The sequence below is a fragment of the Peromyscus maniculatus genome, chromosome 2 (assembly GCF_049852395.1).
Source record: "Peromyscus maniculatus bairdii isolate BWxNUB_F1_BW_parent chromosome 2, HU_Pman_BW_mat_3.1, whole genome shotgun sequence".
Classification (NCBI taxonomy): Eukaryota; Metazoa; Chordata; class Mammalia; order Rodentia; family Cricetidae; genus Peromyscus; species Peromyscus maniculatus.
The window spans coordinates 171,667,571-171,684,413 of record NC_134853.1 but is presented as its reverse complement, the minus strand read 5'-3'; the positions used below and the strand labels follow the sequence as shown (position 1 = coordinate 171,684,413).

General features: G+C 49.8%; 1 protein-coding gene across 10 annotated transcripts in view; it reads left to right on the top strand.

Annotated features, from left to right (window-relative positions):
* The window catches only part of Prdm16 (PR/SET domain 16), a 326,632-nt gene that overhangs the window by 265,353 nt on the left and 44,436 nt on the right, over positions 1–16,843 (top strand). For 7 of the 10 annotated variants that reach the window (XM_076565801.1, XM_076565797.1, XM_076565798.1 and 4 more), the window contains exon 4: positions 10,949–11,086. In XM_076565801.1, the coding sequence (XP_076421916.1) occupies positions 10,949–11,086 (138 nt within the window). The remainder of the gene's footprint in view (positions 1–10,948; positions 11,087–16,843) is intronic. The other 3 variants (XM_076565802.1, XM_076565800.1, XM_076565796.1) reach the window with 1 other exon arrangement.

Genomic DNA, 16,843 nt, shown 5'->3' with positions numbered 1-16,843 from the left:
TGTCAATGCTATGGTAAGCTTGAGTAAACTACTTAAGGGGGACCAGGGAAATGACTCAGTTGGTAAAATGCTTGATGTGCAAGCATGATAAACTGAGTTTGATTCCCAGAACCCAAGTACAAAGCTGCACATCTGTAATCTCGGCACTAGAGGAGGGGATGGGTGAACCCTTGGGGCTCCCCGGTCTAATGATGAGCTCCAGTTTCAGTGAGAGGCCCTTCTCAAATATAAGATGATGAGCAATTGAAGAAGACACCCAAAGTTACTTCTGACCTCCACACGCACATGCACACGCACACACACCTGCATGTACACAATACACCTAGCCACATAGAACACACATATATATTACTCAGTGCTCTCTCACACACATACATACATAAATAAATGAATGAATGAATGAATAAATAAATAAATAAATAAATAAATAAATAAATAAATAAATAAATAAATAAATACTTCTTCTCTTCCACATCCTAGACTTGAATAGATTAGGGACCCAAAAGAGATCCAGGCAGATGGTAGGGGGCACCCTTCATTCATCTGACATTTGCTCAGCAGTGATACTGGAACACAGAAGTAGGGACAGTTATTATGTTGAATGGATTCTACTATGCAAGGCTGACTTGGCTGTACCTTTGTCTATGAGTCACTTCAAACATGCCCATTCTGAGGCAGAAGTCTCAGGCCAAGCTCATATCCGAGGGCGAGCTTAACATGCAGCCCAAAGCCCATCACCAATAAAGTGTGTGAAACCTAATCTGAAATCAGCCTACCTTGTGTCTTAGTCTCTTCATGTCTAGTGCCAAGAGGGCTAGGCATAAGGAGAAAGGATGTCCCAGTTGGACTGTAGTCAGTGTACCCTAAGGTTCATCTCTCTTCAACCAACTGGACAATGGCTGAAGTCCAGGCATACTGAGAAAAATAGAGCATGGGAAGCAGAGTCATCACAAAACAAGATCTGGAGGAAAAGTTCCTCATGCAATACCGTCAAAACAAGGGCTGAGCCTCACCAGCATCCTTTCATGTGCACATACCTGGGCCCACTCAGGGAAGGAACTGGCATTGGCCCTTTGCAGTACCTCCAAAGACAATATTGTCTGCACCAAGAATCCTTTGCCAATGACCATTTTTGTATGTCAAAGAGCACCAAGAACTGTTTTTTGTAGAGATTGGCAAGGTCTTTGCTTAGACTTGGCCTGTTGAGATTTGAGCTATTTCCAAGAGTTGACCTCAAAACATTGGGCTGATACAGAAGGTAGTGAGTCACTGCGCTCCTCTATACCCATGTGTTCCAGTGAAAGGGATGAGTGCCCAGTGACTGTGTCTGCTGCCGGAGAGGCACCAGATGTAAACCTAGCAGGCTTCTCTAAGCACCTACCATGAGTCATGTCACAAGCCAGCCACAGTCTCTGTGCTGGGGGATATAAGTCACCATTATGTTGAGCTCCAGGAAACAGACTCGGGGTGATGATTTCAGTAACATTGACCTGGGAAATATTATGACTCTGGTTCAGAGAAGACTGGCCAAGAGGGTTGACAGGCCCTTCAGCACAACCCAGAGAGAGAGATGAGAAAGAAAATGATCCAAACTTAATAGGGGAGATGAAGAAAGGAAGTCCAGTGGGCAGAGGAAGGTATGGAAGAACATGGGTCTTCCTCAGTTGTCTTGAAATGTCTTCACTCATTCCTTTGTTCTCCAAGCCTTCTTTGAGCACCTACTATCTACATGGCTCTAGGATTCAGACAGATGAGATCCTCAAGACACGATTTGAGGGAGGAGAAGTAAGATGAAAAATGACCATCATGGTCCAGTCCATCTGTGCTGCTGAGAATCCCTGATGAGAAACTTCCAAGTAGCATCCCAGGAGAGGTATCCTATGTTCTGGTTCCATATTACTGGAAGATATTCTCTTCTGATCACTGGGGGATTCCAGAGAGTTCTAGTGTTATACATCCATACAGCCATCTATCCATCTACCCACTCAATACCCATCAGTCCACTTATTCAGCATCTACCCATACACCCATTCGACAGTTTCAACAATCGTTAATCCATCCATCTATTCAACATCCATCTACCCATTTAACATATATCTACCCACTCATTTAATACTTGTTAATCCATCTATTCAACATCTATGCATCTACCCATTCAACATCCATGCATCCATCCACCCATTCAACATCTATCCATCCACACATTTAATATCCATCTGTCCATCCATCCATCCACCCCATGTATATGCATTCAACAACCGTCCAAAACCCATCCACCCATCTGATATTTATTCATCCATCTATTCAACATCTGTGCATCCACCCACTCAACATCCATGCATCCACCAACCCATTCAACATCTATCTATCCACATATTCAATATCCATCTGTCCATCCATCCATCCCCATGTATATTCATTCAACAATAGCCCAAAACCCATCCACCTGTCTGATATTTATCTACTCACTCATCATCCACCATTCAATGTATACTTATACATCCACTCATACATACATACATCAATCCATCCTACTCATCCATCCAAAATCCATACATTCATACACCCATCCATCCATCTACTCATGAAAACATCCAATGGGCCTCAACTAAACACTTGTTCCAGCACAGACCCCAGATAAGCTTCAGTTGCCTTAGGCATCTCTGGGGTGGTGAGACTTTAAGGAAAAGTAGAGGAGAGGTTAGCTAGAATAAGTAACCCATCCTGACACAGTATGAAAGTGGTTGTCAAGTAGCCAGTGCTCACTGCTCTACCCATATGTACCTTTCTACTTGTACAACCTATAGCATATTTCCAGATTACTTTGTGCCTCAAATGCAGTTCAAGCTGTGGCCATCCCTTGGGGAAACATGAGCTTTCAATGACTAGATAGCCAGTTTACCATTGATTACAGCATCACACAGCCTGTAGGGAGGTGACTCCTGCTGAGGGTGAGATAAGAAAGGCCAGGGCCAGCAGAGTGGCCTGGGCTTTGCATATCACTGCCTTCTCTAAGGAGCAATGGAGCGGGAGACTGCCATTTATAGCCAAGCTGCACCAAGTTCACCTGAAGTTGTGCCCAAGAGACCCTCCCCACATGTTGCTTATGATGACTGCTGTGACAATGATGGGCATGACAGAGGGGGAGCGTTTAACAGCCCTTCCTGAAGTTGTATGCCTAGGGTTCAGAAGTCCCACTGGACACTAAGCAGGGATCTATTCCAGCATGCTGGGTAGAGAGGCCCAGGACTGTTGGTGGGCTGCTTAGTCTTGTATTCAACTCCCATGTATGGGGCCTTACAAAGAAAGCCCTTTGTCAAACAAAGAAAGATCTGGGCTTACACCAAGGCCCTGCTCCCACAGGCCGGAGATCTCATGTGGCCCCAACCACATGTCAGTGGCTAGCCCACCATGGGGAACTCCTCCCGCATCCGCTGTGGGGGTTGCTACTTCACAAACACTGCAGTTTGTCACTATCTAAAAGCCAAAGAAAGGTTATGTGTGTGACACCTCCCAGGCCCTGCCTGCCCTCAGAAGAGCCACTTCCTGTGACAAACCTAGCACTGCACCCCCTGAGCAGGGGTGTGGCCACAAGCATTTGGTTTGGGGTTGTGGGATCTTACTATATTTTATGATTTAAAAAAAAAAAAAGCAAAAGCACCTTGCTTTGGAAGGTTGGGGCCAAGTCTGTGCTAGCATGCAAGCTCCAGGCTTGGGGCTCTGCCTGGCCTGTACTTGACTCAGAGGAAACTTGGACTTGAAATATTGCTGAAGTTATTTGAGTTTGAACCACACCAGCACTGTTCTGGATAGACCAGACTAGCAACAGTGACCTGTGTCCCTTCTCCCGCCAACAGCCTGAGTTGGGGCTCTGGGCCCAACCATACCAAGGACTGCTGTAGGCGATGTGGGGGAGGCTCCAAATTTGGGAAGACCCTGAACACTTACTCTGCAAGTACCGGGGGACTTGGAGGATTCTCTCAGAGGGCCTTTGTAAAGCACATGGCCCCAGACATAGCTGTGCGTATGATCTGGGGTCAGCCAACTGTAGCAGAACCAGAGATGGGTGTTCCTACAATGCAAGGAACGGAGCATGCGCGGAGTGGGCTGAGCTTAGCATGCAGAAGAGACCCTCTGAGCTGGTACTTGTTGGGAGCATCCATGGGGGAAGCAGAACATTTGTACCCATGATGCCTTAGAGTATTTGTGCCACTGGAGTTCAGAAACTGTGATCACCTGTTGGTGAGATCCAAGGAGTCCCTACAGGACTCAAATCTGGGCAAGCAGACACTGTGACTCCAGAAGTCTCTATGAGCAGCTGGGCTCATGGTCACTTTCCTTATAGGTTCAGGCTCACACCTCCCCCAAATCCTTGTCTTCTACATACCAGTTGACATACTATCCCTGTGAGTGCTGATAGATCAGGTTGTAACATCAAATGTTTGACTCTGAATGGCCTGGACTTCTGCCAGGGGGTTGAGTTCATCAAAGCATCCTCTGAGAGTAACTTATGTGACTATCAGATGGGGAGACTCTGCTGCTACCTGGACTGTCAACCCTGGCTTTGAGAAGTTGGAGCAGGGTAGAGAAGGTCCTCATGACAAGAGTCACCAGTTTGGCTTCTTGGGAGAAGTAGAGGCAGCAACAATATAGAGAGACTTAACTTACCCGATAATCCCTACTCCAGAGCTCCTGAAGGACAGCCCAGAGCTAATCACCCCACCACACAGTCCACAGAGAGGGTCATGTGTATTCTGCAGACTGGGGAGGGGTCCTGCTTGGAGCATCTGTGGTGGCAGGCACTAGTCTCCAGAGCAGACACACAGCAAGTCCCACTACCATCAGTGTTCAGAAATATGTATCCATAACAAGATTGTTGGCTAGTCCCTCGTCCATTCTTGTACCTCCAAGAGGCTGCCCAGAGCTCATTATCTGTGCAGGTAGCCATGGGCTGGGGAGCAGAAAAGAGACTCTCTAGTTTCCTAAGTGGACACTGAGGCAGGACCCCAGACAAGACACATTATCCAGTTGAGAGTGATGAACGCTCAATACTAGCTTCCCAGAGGGAGAGGTGGCCACGCTCATGGGGGAAGAACATTCATTCTGAGGGTCTAGTGGGGGTAGGTGTCTGACCTGCCAGGCCCTAGACTTTAGCAGACCCTCTTCCCGCCAGTTGTTGCTAATCACCTAAGATGCTTCTGTCCTGGCCCTGTATATGCCTCATACCTCCACTTTGTGGAAGACCAGAATGCTAGTATGAATCACCAAGTTGACCTTTTATTTCTTGTGGCTCAGGGTTGCAGCCCATGACCAATGAGACAAACCACAGATGCCAAGATGGTCAAGCCATGTGACCCACCTCAGACACCCCACTCAGGCCACTCTGTGCACTGTGGGGATGGTATGATGGCCACTGAAGGACATCCTTGGTATGTTTGCAGTAAGGTCACAGGAAAGGCTGGTGACCCAGCTTCTGCGGCAGGCATCAGGGAAGAGCCCTCGGAGCTCCAGGCTTCCAAGGCTCCTCTTCTCTTCTATTGTTTACCTGAGATTCAGATGTATGAGTCCCCTAGAGGCTTCGAGTCACTCAGGCAAAGCACATCACACCCAAGTCCTTTTCCACTTCACCATACTGCCCTCTTCCTTCAGGCAAAATTCACAGATGCTGGCAGGAGCGTCATTCCCCTGCTAGGTGGAGCCTGGGCCAAAAAGAGCAAAGAAGGAAAGGGGAGAGATAAAGTTAGCATAGCACATAAGGGCTGGAAGGCACGGAGATACAAAACTGAAAACAGTTTAAAGAGGAAGCAAGTATCAGACTAGATGCACAAGGCATGGAGAGATCATCTGTGTGTTTGGGATATGTGCATACAGCCTAGAGTATCAGAGTCTGAGAACTGGGTGTAAGAATGCCAGGAACCTGAGTGTTCACAGGCATTTGGGTGTCTGAGTAACTTCTGGTGTATGGCTTCCTTCAGATGTTCAAAGGCCTGTGTGGGTCTCATACTAGAAAATATGGACTTCAGTGAATTTTTGTGACATGCATTTCTTGATGTGGCTTTGAACCGAGAAGATATGTCTGTGACTGACACAGGAGCCAAGTTCTCCAGGCGTGGAATTGGGACATCACCAGCACCTGTCAGCAGAGTCCCTGGTCCGGCAGCAATCCTCCTTTTGCAGCATCCAAACCCCGAGCCATGCTCTAGGGTCTGTCCAAGACCCTGTAACTCTACCCCTTGCCTCCACTGTGCACCAATACCCTGGCAACTGTCCAGTGGAGGCCAAGGCCAGAGGGGGATAGAAAGTCCCAGACAACTTCTTCCAGGACTGAGTCCCAGAAGACACACTCCACCACTCTCTCCCTCCTGTTCCTCGATTCCCTCCCTCTTAGCTTGAACAGATGGGCCCCTGACCTCCTGGTCTCCACAGCCAGGCCCCTGTCTGCTGGCAGCAGCACACCCCATCCTGCCGCTGCGTTTCTGCTTAGCACTTGGTCATGTCACCACCAAGCCCATAATGAGCGTCAGGTTCAGATTTATGAGCTCATTCAGGTTCCGTGTCCGCCACACCGAGGTGTCTCCAGAAGGCCCAGTCTCCTCTCTCTGTCACAAGAATGGACTTTCTGTTTTGGCTCCTTGTGAATGTCATAAATCATAACCATTGTATGTGTGCTCACACATGTGCCTCTGTGTATCTGTGTGTGCATATGTGTTGGTGTAGTATGTGTGCCCAGGTGTGCATGAAGGTGTGGAAGAGGGTAGTGGGACACTTGCAACAGTCCTGCAGATACCCACCACACCGTGGGCTTCTAGAGAGCATGCTGCAGCCACAGGGCACAGGCCAAAAAGGTGACTCCTTCCTGCAGGCTGGGAATCCATTAGGTGAGCTGACGACAGACGCTCTACACTCCTGCCTGTGTGCACATCCCATACGGAGCCAGCCCCTGGCCATGCCCATTAAATGTGAAAGAGTTAGCCCAGCAGAGAGCCACAAATTAAAAGTGCAGGAAACCTCAAATGATGTGCAAAAAAAATTGTCAAGGGTAAGAGGATTTTTTTTTTCCATCCCTTCGTTTCTTAACTCAGCATTTCTGATGGGGGTGATTGATGAGCTGGGGAAGCTGGCAGGAACATGGGGGCTGAGAGGCCAAGTGGGGGCAAATGGGCAGAAGGGCCACTTCCACCAGCAATTATGAGAGTCCACAGGCTCAACCCCAACAATTCCAGAGCCAGACTTTCAAGTGGGTAGGGCCCAGACTCCAAATCTGGACGGAGGTTCAGCTCCACAGCCACACGAAACTAGCCAAGAGAACACCAGCACCCTCGATCACGACTCTTTGAGTCTCATGTACGAGCAGAGCCTCACGCCCGAGTCCTCATTCCCTAGCCCCCTGTGAGCTCTCAGATATCCTTGGAACTATCAGAGCTACACAGCTCCTGCCAGAGCTTAGGTGCAAACAGAGGCCCCACTCCAGATCAGAAAGGCTTGGCTGATGCTGTTGCCTCTGGCACCAGGGCCTTGGCACTTGCTACCCCCAGTGCAGTCAGGGACATGTGCTCAGCTGCCTGTGGCTGTGGCTTTGATACTCTAACACCCAGGCCTTCCTCTCAGCATCCCGAGAACCCCCAACCCCGCAAACACAGGTCAGCGTCCCAGTGGGCCACCTGAGGTCCCCTCAGCTAGGGAGTGTCACTACGGCTCCATTTCCCTGAGTACATCAAAGCCCTGCCTCAGAGGCGGCATTGCCAGGGACCCATGAGGAGCCAGGCCTGCTCAAGGGGTTCCAGGTCTTATAGAATGCCACTCCTCCCCTAGTGTGTCCACTGCTGTTCAGGCCTGAGATGGTAGCTCCTCCCTCCTTGGGAGGAGAAGTTTAGTATTCACTGGGCACCCCTCGGATATAGAGAATCTGGTCTCTGAGAGAAGAAACAACAGGCTCATGGTGACCACACTGGAGAAGGGTCTTCCTCAAGTCTTTAGGGACCACCAGGAAACCAGTCATCCAGAGGGTCAGGAGCTAGTGAGGGACGGAAGCCTGGGCAGGTCATGGACGAGGACCAACAGCAATAGCAACCAAGTCACCTTCTCATAGGAATGACTTTGTCTTTTTCAAAAATATACCAGCTGACCCATGACTATGACCCCTGAGCACACTCATGCACATGTGCACACACATAAGTAAAAATTCTTGTGTATACACATGAGCACATGCATATACATAGATAACACATGTTTACACATGGGGTACATAGCTGTATATGTATAGCCATAAGCATGTGCATACATGTACACTCTTTGCATGCATGCATATATATCCATATGACCAGCTGGATCTCAGCAATCTCCCAAGCACTTTAACAGTCATTACTAGCTAATTAGTAAAGATTGTTCTTGGGGAAATAGGCCTCAACTCTGAGAAATTAACAGCCAAACCCCAGTAAAGTCTTGGGGACAGAGCCCTGTATGAAGACTGCTCATTCTCAGCACTGCTAACTAGTTATCCTGGGCCCTGAACCATAAAGGGGAAAAAAACAAAAACAAAAACAGATCGACAGAAAAATGAGAAAGAGACACACATAGTGAGGGACAGGACCTGGGATTCTGCACCATCTGCCTAGAGGTCTGTGTGGCAGGGATCCACAGGAGATCCTGGCCCCTCTGGGGAGGAGGAGGGATCCTCTGGTCTCTGGGCAGCTAGCCCTTCTTGATCCCTGTGTCGGGGGCGGAGGAGGTGTGAGCTGCCTTATCGGGTAGAGGTCCAAACCTGTGGGGCTGACGTCCTCAGCAGCTTCCTGCAGAGTCCTCACTTGGGAAGAGAGTCTGAGACGTCTGCAGGCCTAAGGAGGCTTCTCCCTGCTTGGCCTTGGTGGCCTGAGCCCACTTCTTAAGAATGGGAGACCTGCCCTCCTGAACATGGCCTCAACATATGGCCACTGTTCACTCTGCCTTCATCCTCTCCAGGCTGTAGGGGTCACCCAGGGGTGTGGTTGGGCTGGCCTTGATTAGAGCAAGGCAGGCAGGGACCTCCAAGGGTGTGTAAGGAGTAGGGAAGGCGTCATCTAACCCCTGAGTAGCAGGACCTTGAGTGAACTCCCAGCGTCCTGGCTAGGGTGAGACAGCCACTGCTGGGTTCAGACACCTGTGGAGATCTCCCTGGGCCCTCCCCTGAGCCCGGGATGAGAGGGGAGGCCATATCTCTATCCTAACGCCTCCAGAGTTGAGGGTCCTGCCTCTCAAGACCTGCTCCCTAAGCTAAGAGAGTACAGTCGGGCTCCCAGCTTTACCAACAGCATGTGAATTCTAGTGTTTCAGTTTTGAGAAGAAAGTCAGGATCCCAGGCTGAGGGGCCCAGGCTCTGTGCAGGGCACTTTCTTCAGCCCAGCATCTGCACTTTGGGCACCTCCCATCTCCACCTTCCCAGGCACAGCATACAGTTGCTTCACAGCCTCATCCACAGCCAGCCTGGACTGATGAGGCCTCTTCGCTGATTCTGGGCTGAGGGAACATGAGGGCAAGTGGTTGAAGACTTGGCTACTTAACCCAAGTCTCTGCCTGATGGAGTCAGGGTTGAGCTACCCTGCCTCATGCTTCCAGAGAATCCACTGGTCACCCAAGTGAGCACATGGGGCCCTGGGATCAGGCACTGCAATGTGTTACCGCACAAGGCTGCAGTCATGCCCCTGGGTTCAGCAGGGCCTCCTGCTCCATACTCTGAGTCTCTCCTACCAGGTCCCTTCAGGCTGCCATCCTTTGTCGGAAACCTAGGGGTCACTGACAGATTTCAACTGGGAGACAATGCAATCTGAGGGGGAGAAAGACCCACTTCTCATCTATGTGCTCAGGGTCTGACTTTGTGTCAAAGTCCTTGGGGACAAGGGAATGGGTGTACAGAGGCAGAGCGTGTGGCTTCATTGTTTTGTGCTGACACTGAACTTTTCAAAAGAATTCCAATGTCTGCCATGGGTGTACAATAATCTTGAAAAGTGCATGCTGAGTGTATAGAGCTACATCTTCACTGGGCCCTTCAGACTCCTACCCATCTGGCCACTCTACCCACCTAGACAGCCCTGCCCACCAACCTCCCTTCACACACCCTGCCTTTTGTGTGCCCGGCTAGCCAACCCAGTTGCTGTTAGCTTCAAAGGCTTTGAATTGGGGTCTACCATAGGCACTGAACAGAGCAGGCATGAGCTGGAAGGTTCTGTTGCATCTGCAGCTGCCAGCTCGTGGTCCAGGTCTTCTTGCAAGCAACCCTCAGGGAGGGGGTCGGGGTGCGTGAGGGGGACAGATCAGCAAACAGGCCCCTGAAGAGAGTTCAGAGGACAGCAGCAACAACAAAGCAAAGCCAGCCCCGCCAGGCCCGCCTGTTTGTGCAGGACGTGGTGAGGAAGCATGACGTTTGCATGCTGGCCAGCATCAAACTGAAACTTTCCAATTTTAAGGAAATGAAATGTTTTTCTGTCATTCGAGGGATGTGTTATCTGACAGGAGCATGTCTGCACAGGCACACGTGTGCATGTTGGCACATAGGTACATGTACATTTGGACACACACTCACATTCACACACCCAGACTCACGTACAGCTGCACACCCTGGTAACACCTTTACCTTCAGAAACGCTTTCTCTAGCCCGACACCCCCACTGTCCCTAGCGGAGGGCTTGTGTCAGACACAGAAGGCTCTACTTCCTCACACCTGGACAGCCTGCTGGGTGGCTTCACCATGCCGGAGACTCCTCAGTGCTTGGCCTGACTGTGAGATGCTATGCAAGAACAGGAAAGCCACCCGCTTCTCCACCCATCTCTGGAGGCTCCCAGGACCAGGTGGGCTGGGTGGACAGGGCCTCTCCAATGCGTAGGACTGGCTGCTGGTCCTGCCTGAACCTCTGAGGCCAGTGCAGCCCGGCACAGCACATGGGGCACCTCTGACCTGAGTGCGCTTCTTCCCCAGCAGATCTCTGAAGACTTGGGCAGCGAGAAGTTCTGTGTGGATGCCAGTCAGGCTGGGGCTGGCAGCTGGCTCAAGTACATCCGTGTGGCGTGTTCCTGTGATGACCAGAACCTCACCATGTGTCAGATCAACGAGCAGGTAGGTCTAGGACGGTCACTGTCCCTGTGAACTGTCCTTGGAGACAGGGCACCAAGGTGGATGGTTGTTGAGGTGCGGGTCAGCCATGCCTCTGGTAAGATCATGGGTCACCTGCTAGGCTCTGTCCTGCCACAGGGGGTGGCCATTTGACACCTGCCCAACATGGGCTACCTGAAGAACTTAGCTGCCCCAGAATACTCCACGAGAGCAAAGACCACAGAGCAAAGGTCGGAAGAACTTGTCTGAGGCTGATGTCATTGGAGGACTGAAAGCTGTGGTTTTTAAGGCCAGTGGGAACAAACAGGACCTCAAGTCACAGGGTCCACATTCCCTACAAATGCCAAGAGACATGGGAAGAGCGGCAGACAGGAACAAACGGGAAGGAAACTTGCCTAAACCCTAGTCAACCACATTTCCAAAAGGGTCCGCATTGGCCAGTCTGACAGCACAGAGATGCTTCCTAGACCAGGAAAAATGCCTAAAGCCCACAAGTCAAAACCATGGCATGACCTACTGCCAAGGACATGGTCTTGCATTAGCATGGCCTCCCGCCTCTCTCGGAGTAAACTGAGCTGAGCAAGCCTTACTTCTGCCTCGGTCCCCTCAGAGGCTGAGGAACCTACAGTTCTGAGCTCAGTTTCTCAGAACAAAAACCCCCATAAGTTCAATGGCTCCTCTAGCTCCATGGCTTGCCGCTGCATTCCCAGGGCAGGGGTCCAGACCCGAAAGCCTTCAGGAGAGATGTTCTGTTTCTTTCCACTCCACTGGGCACAGTGACCAGCACGACTGTGTCCCTTTCGTAGCTTTAAGTTTGACCCTGCAGACTTCAGTACTCCAGCAAGGCCTCGTGTTCGTAGAGCAGGCGTTCCTCTGGGTACCGGATCAGCCCTCCCCGCAGAGCAATTTATTCTGCCTGTGTCTTAGGGCTACATGTGAGATTTTGTTGGGGAAAAAGGGTCCATTTACTTTAAAAGCCATTCGTGAAGACCACGTAACAAAGACCTCTTTCTTGTGTTGCCTGTGCGAGCTGTCTAAAGTGGTTCGAGGCCCTTGACTCCAGAGAAATATTTTGCATTTAAAAAGACAACACGGAGGCTGTAGGGCCCCTAGCCTTGCAGGCTGCCTCACAGCACTCCTCCAGATCTGTCTCCTCAGCTCTTGGGCTCAGTTTGGACCTAGCAGTGGATCCAGCACACGCTTGTGGTTCCAGACGAAGCCAGGAACAGGGGCTCTGCTGCGAAGACTTCCACGACCTTCTACTAGAACCAGAGGTTTTGAGAAGGAAAAAAGACAACTTTCTGACTGAGGAACTTTGAGCACAGAAATAACAAGCATGACATTAAAAGAGAACATGGAAGAAAAACTTCCTGCTTCTGGAAAAAAGAGGCAGAGTGACGACGGAAGACTGAATGTAAGGTGCACAGAGCTTGGCCTAGCCCCCTCTCAAACTCAGGTCTGCAGAGCCCCGAGTCCAGGGAAGCATTGGGCGGTCATCTGCGTGCAGGGATGGGCTTCTGTGTGATGCTGGCAGAGCAGCGCGGACACGGGTTCTCTTAAAATCGCTGCTAGAAGTTAGCTAAAGTGCAACCGTGGGCTATGAGTCTTTGTGGGGCAAGCTTTTAGAACACACACACAAAAGAAACACTGGCCTTCAAAAACTTTTTCCCCTCTCTTAATCATTTCAGGGAAGGTTACTTAGACTACCATGTAGGCTTACAGAGAAGTGGTCGCCTTGCAGGGAACTTTCTTTTCATTTCAGACCATGGCAAGAACGTTCCCGGTTAGAGTGATTGACAACCTTGACCTCCCTGCATCCTTTTGGTTCAGAGCCACTGCACCCCCCAACCTTTCCCAGCCCTGTGCACTGTGCCCTGTGCTCACACACTTGACTGTATTGCGTGACTAGCGTCAAGTCAGACTTACCTGTGCCTCCTTATCTGCTGGCTGTCTCTCTTGTATGTGGCCTTGCAGGGTGAATTCTCCCTGGCTTAATCCCATGCACAGGATGACAAATAGCCCTGTGTTCAGAAGGAACTGGAGATTTAGGCAAATGCCACTTTCTGGAGGGTCCAGAGCCAAAATTGCCACCCAAACTTGGGGTAGTTCCACCCCTAAACCTCACACTGAGACCCCTCTACTCTGAGGAGAATAGAGCCCCTCCCCACTGGAACCCACAGACTCACAGCAAATATTCACCAGTTAAATGAAACAACTTCCCAAAAATAAAAATAGATACAAACTAGAAATAACAGAAATTAATAACTAGAAACAAAATAGAATAGCAAACTAGCTGTTATTCTCCCCAAAACAGAGATGTGTACATACACACACACACACACACACACACACACACACACACACACACACATACACACAGACACAGACACACACAGACATAGATACAGACAGACACACATACACAGATACAGACAGACACACAGACACACACAGACACAGATGCAGACAGACACACACACAGACACACACCCCTACCCCTCTTTTTTTCTCTTTCCCTCCCTCTCTCCTTCTCTTTTTCCTAGATGGCCATATAATCCCTTCTACTTCCTGGCCATCCCATGAAGACAGTTGTCCCCGCAGAGTAGCACTTTGACCCTCTCCGTGGCCGAATACAACTTCCTGGAGATACTACTAATACAAGATTCCTGAGGACAGGCAGGCTTCTCTTTGAGAAGGAAACACTGAAAAATGTCGGTAGTGTTTCTCAGATTCTTTTCTCCCTCCCAAGAGTGTCTACAAAAACTTCTAGGCAGTCAGGAACACTATACACCCACAGATGCATACACAATACATGTGTGCGCACATGGGTGCATGTACATACCTAAACATGCAGTCATGTGTGTAATCTCATGTACTGTGAGCATATACACACATGTACACATGTACACAGCACTCCCAGGACATCACAGACCCTGAAGGGAAGGAGCCCACGACCAAACATCTGCACTGAAGAAATGATGCTGCACTGTCCAGGGTATCCGTGAAGAAAATACAGCAAGTTAGAAAAGCATAGGCCTTCTTAATTCAAGGTTCAAGATGCAGGACTTTAGCTCCAGTATCCAAAAGGGAGAGAAGAACAGCAGAAGGCCCCCACATCTTAAGCAAAAGTCCTGGGAGCGACAGTCACCAGAAGAGATGATCTGTCCAGCATATGGAGGAGAGGTGGCTGTAGACCGAACACACTGGTCAACATGAGGAATGGAAACCCGGGATCCCTAGACTCTGCTCAGAATGGTCAGGACCTGGGCTTGAGTCAGCTCAGAAGCCTGGATTTCTGGTGTCCTGTGTCCTCGGGAGAGACACACATGTCAGCTGCACATAGAAGATGGGGGCGAGAGCATGCCTCTCGCCATCCCAGGGCTGCACCTGTCCCTGCTGGCTGCTGCAGGCGCTGTGACGACCCAGATAGGCTCTGCAAGCCATAGCAGTTCACCTCCTGGTTCTACTGAGAGTCCCCTCAGCCCAGCCACATGCCCTCACCCCAGCCTTGCCTGGCATATTCAGACCTTCCTCAGGCCAGAAGACAAAGGTTATCTTTTTATTTGCTCCTCTGCAGCCTTTTGGAGCTGGAGATGTGGGCATGAGAAGTGAGCCCAAGATTCCAAGGGGCTCGGTTCCGGAAACTTCCCTCCAGTGCCCAGCCTGCTGGTGCCTTGACTGTGGGTAGATGTGAAGCAAGTAGCGCCTTCTCCAGTAGAGCTAGCCAGGCTCCATGCCCCTTGTCCATCTCAGATCCCACCCTGCCTAGAGACAGTGCTGGAAAGTCATTGACCCGGCACCCAGTTTCCCAGCTGAGCTACGAGATTCCCTTCCTGGCGCTCAGTAGCTCCAAGAGTCCTCATGCTCATGGGAAGGGACTGGTCTCATCCTTCATGTCCAGGTGGGAATCTTATGATTCTGAGAAGAGGAACCAGGCATTAGAACAGACCATGGTAGACTTTGGGTTTTCCTCCTGTATATACAAAGGCCACAAATGGCCTTTGGCCAAGAGTGCACCTGGCCCCTAAAGACCAATAATTTTCCTGCTTTTGAAAACCAAAGGCTTTGAGGTGGCCCATCTGGTAAGAACAACATGCCCACTGCAGAAGTGGGGGACTAGGGCTTTGCCCTGGTATTTGAGGGGTTAGTGAAGCCACAGACCTAGAACATTGCCAGATGCCAAGCAGCCATGAGCAGCCAGTTTTGGGTGCTTTTGCTGTCTCTTCCATCTGAGCAGGAGCCTGAGGGTAAACAAGCACCCATGGGCATCTCAGTTCACTTTGGACACCTGCGGAGGAGCCCCCAACCAACCCCCTCCATCAAGACCTCTCTCTTTGGAAAATTCAAAACATCCAGGTCACCCCTGGGTGTTTTTTTTTCTCCTGCAATTATGAGCAAATGAGTTGGTTTGAAACATTTAGGAGACACAAGCAGAGTCTGTTACTGAATTTGTTTTAATGTTAAGAGAGAAAAGGAGAGCTTGGAAATAGCATGACCACAGGAAGAAGGAGGGGGTGGGCAGAGATCTATTCACAGAGGGGCTGTTTTCTCTTTTTCAGCATTGCCTCGGTGGGGTGGGAATGTGGGTAGAGGAGGGGTTGCTGGTCAGCGGGCTGAGGGTGGAGGACGGGCTGAGGCCCTGCTTTTCAGCAGCCCTGGGAGAGCCATGCTGCTCTGGCTTCCTCAGCCCCTTTCATCTGTAAGAACAACCCAAGCCTGTGCTGTCTATACAGCACCCCAGTATTCCATGGCAGGGCAGAGCAGTCGGGGTGCTGGGCCCAGCCCGTGACTAGAAGACTGAGGCATCCACAGCCAACGAAGCTCAAGGGGCAGACCTGCCCACAGCAGGAGAGCAGTCCCTCCTGAATGCATTGAACAGGGTGTTTAAACAGAGCACTCACTGGTCAGGAACTGTGCATCCGAGTGTCCACAGGGCCGGCCTTGGTTCTGCTTGGTCTGGTCAAGCCTGGTGGCTGACCGCTCTTGCCCAGACCCTCTTTACGTCCAGGGGTGTCATCTGCTACGACTCATATTTTAAACAGGGACATCAGGCCGGAGCCCCTGGCCTTCCTTGACTCCTTTGGCTTTCTCCCTACATCATTTTAAATCAAAAATCATGTATTTTGTTATGGTCCTTTTGAAATGGTAGTGCCAAACAGCTAAATACAGTTTTCTCTTGGAAAGCAGACAAGGTGTAATTAGAGGATTTGTTGAGCCTTTCTTAACCAGTGGACAAAACACTTTCAAAATACCAGTGCAGTCTGGTGAGATGTATCAGCAGGTAGAGGCTCTGGCCACATAATTTAATGACCTGAGTTCAATACCTGGAAGCCCATTAGTGGAAGGAAATAACAAACTTCTGCAAGTTTTGTCCTCAGACCACACACACACACACACACACACACACACACACTGTAATTTAGATTTTTTTTTAATCCTTAAAAAATCTATGTCAAATTTGTTTTAATTTGGGAAAACTGTCACCTGTCAGAGGCTTTCTGTGGATCAAAGGGATCCTCTTTTTTGAAGAGCAGTTAAGTTTAAATTCAACTTTCACCTGTGGTGATGGCCCAATACAACAGCTGTTTATCAGACTTTATCTCCCATTAATTAAATGCAATGCCTGGTTGGAAGCCATGTAATGGTGTTGATTATTTAACTGTGTTTTTATAATCCTTATCCAAACTATAGACTAGGGAAGGGATAAATGCATAGGAACTTTTAAATTTTAAGTGACAGAACATACAGTAACGATTATCA